Raw genomic sequence first — 3,708 nt, 5'->3', positions numbered from 1 at the left:
GACACTCAAAAATATTCGCCAGTGAATAAACCGGTGAAGTTTATTTTAGATTAATATTGTGTATTTCGAAGTGTTGTTTTTTTTTGTTTCCATAGTGCATTTGTGTATGTGTTTGTGAGTGATAAATAATGTGGGTAAGGCGGAAGATGGATATGACTCCTGATAATGATAGTTTGGGTAAGTAAGAAAAATGTTCATTATTTGAATTTAAATATTTAAGATTGCTTTAATAATAATTTTATATTTTACTGTAAACTTAAGCGGCATTGTATACAAATTGTTTACAAAAAACAGCATCGAACGTAAATTAAAATTATATTAAATACATAAATTATTTTTTTTTTATAAAAAATTAAGCTGCACGCCTTGTGAAAAATTTTGGGAAACTTTATTATTTATCTTTTGAATATTTCCATAGTTTATATACTAATTTCGCACTAAAGTTGCAATTGAATATTCAAAAAGCAGGAGCTTCATTTCGATTCCACAGTTTGGGCTAACTTTGGGTAAACCAATCGAGTTTTTGCTCTCACAATAGCAGCTATCATCAATATCGTCGTGCGATTCGTCACATTTATTGGTAGTACGAGATGATCTTTGATATATGGTTTGAACTTTTAAAATTCCTCTCCACTAAATTTATTCAATTGTGTTGCTTCCAAATAATTTGTCATCTCGGTACAGAATGTCTGCCCTTTCTGTCGTTCGGGACAATTGTTCGCATCATCGTTTCATTCTCCTTTCGTGGTGTTGAATACATAAAAACCAGTTCCCATCTCAAAGAGGTAATCCAACCTTATTTCCGTTTCGATATCCGTTACTGCACATACTGCAATTGTCAATGAAACGCCCAATGGAGCGATCTCTAATCGCCAGTGTAGATTCAACATTATTGCGTTTTTGCTTCGTTGATTCTTTAATTACGATTATAGGGTTTGGATTGAGTCGATTTGAAAAAATTTATTAAACCAATCATTAAAATGTATGGGCGATTATTACCACCATGAAATCATAAAAGCGCACGAAAAGTTGCAGTTGGAGAACGATTATTTTGATAATAAAATTAAAAAATTTGTTAATATTGTGCTTGTTATGAATACCCGGTACCCCAACATAACCATTTTTTTATCTGTTAGCTATCGTTATTAAAATTACTTACAAAAGTATTAAGCAATATAAGTACAATATAATATATCGCCTTAGCGATAATATTTGTTTGTTATTAAGTTTATAAATAAACATGCTTTAAATTGTCTTCAAAGTCCCTGAATGGTCTTAATTGACTGATAACCGAGTCTCAATTAATTACTTCCGCAGAGGATGCGATTTTGAATCGTAAAATTATTGATAATAAACAACTGGAGCGAGAGTGAGAGCGAATAAGCGCTCAAAAAATCACCGAGTTCTATTGAAATGGGCAACTTATCTGAGCAGTGATAAGATAATGCAATTTACAACGCTTCGCAGAAACGAAACCTCATAGCAATATAAACACCTTCTAATAACATTTACAAACCAGTTAGTTGCCAAAAGTTCGAAATGGCTTATTTACTTTTAAGCGTTTTGACAATTTTCGCCACTTTCTATGTGGCACAATCAGCTGACGGTGTCACCGATGGTCCTATCATCAAGGGTAGGCTACCTAACAGTTTGTCTTATTCACCCAACTACCCAAGTAGTTGCGCGGAGGCGCTGACCGGCTCAGCACAGAGTGGTATTTATCAATTATATTTACCCGAGTGGCTGGCACACCCCTTCTACGTGTATTGTTTGAAAGATCCGAACGGTGGTGATGCCTGGACGGTGATACAACGGCGACAGAGCGAGCTGGTGGATTTCTATCGCAATTGGCATGATTATCAGACCGGTTTTGGTAATTTAGATGGTAATTTCTTTATCGGCTTGAATAAGTTGCATGCATTGACACAAGTGCGACTACAAGAATTATGGATTGAATTGATGGACTATACGGGCACTACAGTCTATGCGAAATACGAAAGCTTTGCTGTGGGAAATGAAGAGGAGAAGTATGCGCTGAATATGCTGGGGAAATTTTCAGGTACCGCTGGCGAGTCATTAAGAGGCTTTCATGATGGTCAAAAGTTTAGCACCTATGATCAGGATAACGATGAGTATAAGGACAATTGTGCGGAGATTTGGAAGGGGGCTTGGTGGTACAAGGATTGCTGGTGGAGGTAGGCGCTATTAAATTAAATGATATATTTTTGTGATTTAATCTGTGGTTTCTAATCATACAAATTATAGTAATTTAAACGGCAAGTACAACAATACGCTGTTCTGGAATGGACGTTATCCAAATACCATGAAGTATACGTTATTAGCGATAAGACCAAGGAAGTAAGCTTTTATTGAAGCAAATGGATTTTGTTATGTTTGATGTTTTGTTTGTTATGGATAGTTCAGAAGCTTATTATGATTTACGGATTACTTTTGTTCATATAAAAAAAGAATTTTTGATAATGAAGAATTATTGGTACAATTTTAATTCCTTAACCTTTTCGAGAAACCACACGACTGAATGAATGTTTAATGAAACCGGAGCTCTCTGGTTGATGAGCTATTAGTGTCAAGTTATAGTTATCATTATTTTATTTAATATCTTCGGTCCATCTTATGTTATAGTTATTGTTGTGCCATAAAACGTTTCTCAAATAGTTTTAGTTAACACTGGCCAGTAATGAGCTCTTGCTCCGCAAAAAATTTGAGTCCATTCCGTTTTCCTAGTTCAGACTGTTGTTTGGCGTCTTTTGTTGTCGGCATAAAGATGTCAAAAGTGGTACACATGGGACTAAAGTTTCACGATGGCGATATACGTGAAGATAGGTTTGATTTATGTGACCACTTGTGGCTTTCTACCAGACTGGTGGGGTCTCCATGTCTTGAGTAAACTATTCGCATAATGCATGAGAAAACGAAGGTTCTAAAGTATTTGTGGTATTCTATTTCGAACCACAATATAAATTAAGAGCCCTAATATTAGAAGAGCTGTAGACTAGGACTATTTTTAGTATATTCTTCGGGCTTGGGGGAACTTCCAAAGCGTAGCAAACAAAAGTGGAATTCTAAAATTTACTGTCCTATGGTAGATCTAGAAGAGCCCAACTAGAATGATATATTATATAATACAAATTAAACTTGTCTCGGGGGAGTTTATCATACCTCATATCGGTTCTGGCCCCATCTGGTCAGCTCGTTGCCGGCTACCTCTTTATGAGTTAGAACCCATATCCGGTGTACACAATTGCAAACTGATAGTCGGTTCAACATTCCTATACAGTTCTCCACTAATAGCGATTTATTCTCACAGGCCGAGATCGCTTTTAGCGCCGCTTGACTATAGCTGAGTATTGCGATATCTTAACTCTTGGTAAACTTCTGCTTAAAAAATGCTCGGAAAACATCCAATGGATATATGAAGTAATAAGTGCCTTGTTGTCGAAATTAAGTTTAAACTTCTTTGTAAAGTTTACGCTTTTCGTAAGGCCGTTTCTGGGAAGCAGGGCCAGTTGTGTATCCTCTCCTAGGATCCTCATTTGTTGAGACGAAATTATCCTCCCTTTCTTATATTTCTCTGCTATCATGAGCAACAGGTTATACTTCGCTGTCTGTTTGATCTTCATATGGAGCAGTGTGTCGTTTTTAGCAACTTTACTTCATTTCTAACCGAAATTAAGATTCTACTTTGGC

The 3,708-nt window shown here is 35.9% G+C and overlaps 1 protein-coding gene across 1 annotated transcript; it reads left to right on the top strand.

The window, feature by feature from the left end:
* Nucleotides 1–1,531: 1,531 nt before the first annotated feature.
* On the top strand, nucleotides 1,532–2,506 carry LOC108977311 (ficolin-1-like). Its single transcript, XM_018946920.1, has 2 exons — nucleotides 1,532–2,195; nucleotides 2,266–2,506. The coding sequence occupies exons 1-2, from the start codon at nucleotides 1,540–1,542 to the stop codon at nucleotides 2,360–2,362; spliced, it is 753 nt and encodes a 250-aa protein (XP_018802465.1). The 5' UTR covers nucleotides 1,532–1,539; the 3' UTR covers nucleotides 2,363–2,506.
* Nucleotides 2,507–3,708: the final 1,202 nt, after the last annotated feature.

Source organism: Bactrocera latifrons, unplaced genomic scaffold (genome assembly GCF_001853355.1).
Source record: "Bactrocera latifrons isolate USDA-ARS-PBARC rearing strain unplaced genomic scaffold, ASM185335v1 scaffold_87, whole genome shotgun sequence".
NCBI lineage: Eukaryota > Metazoa > Arthropoda > Insecta > Diptera > Tephritidae > Bactrocera > Bactrocera latifrons.
This window is presented reverse-complemented; position numbering and strand designations above follow the sequence as displayed.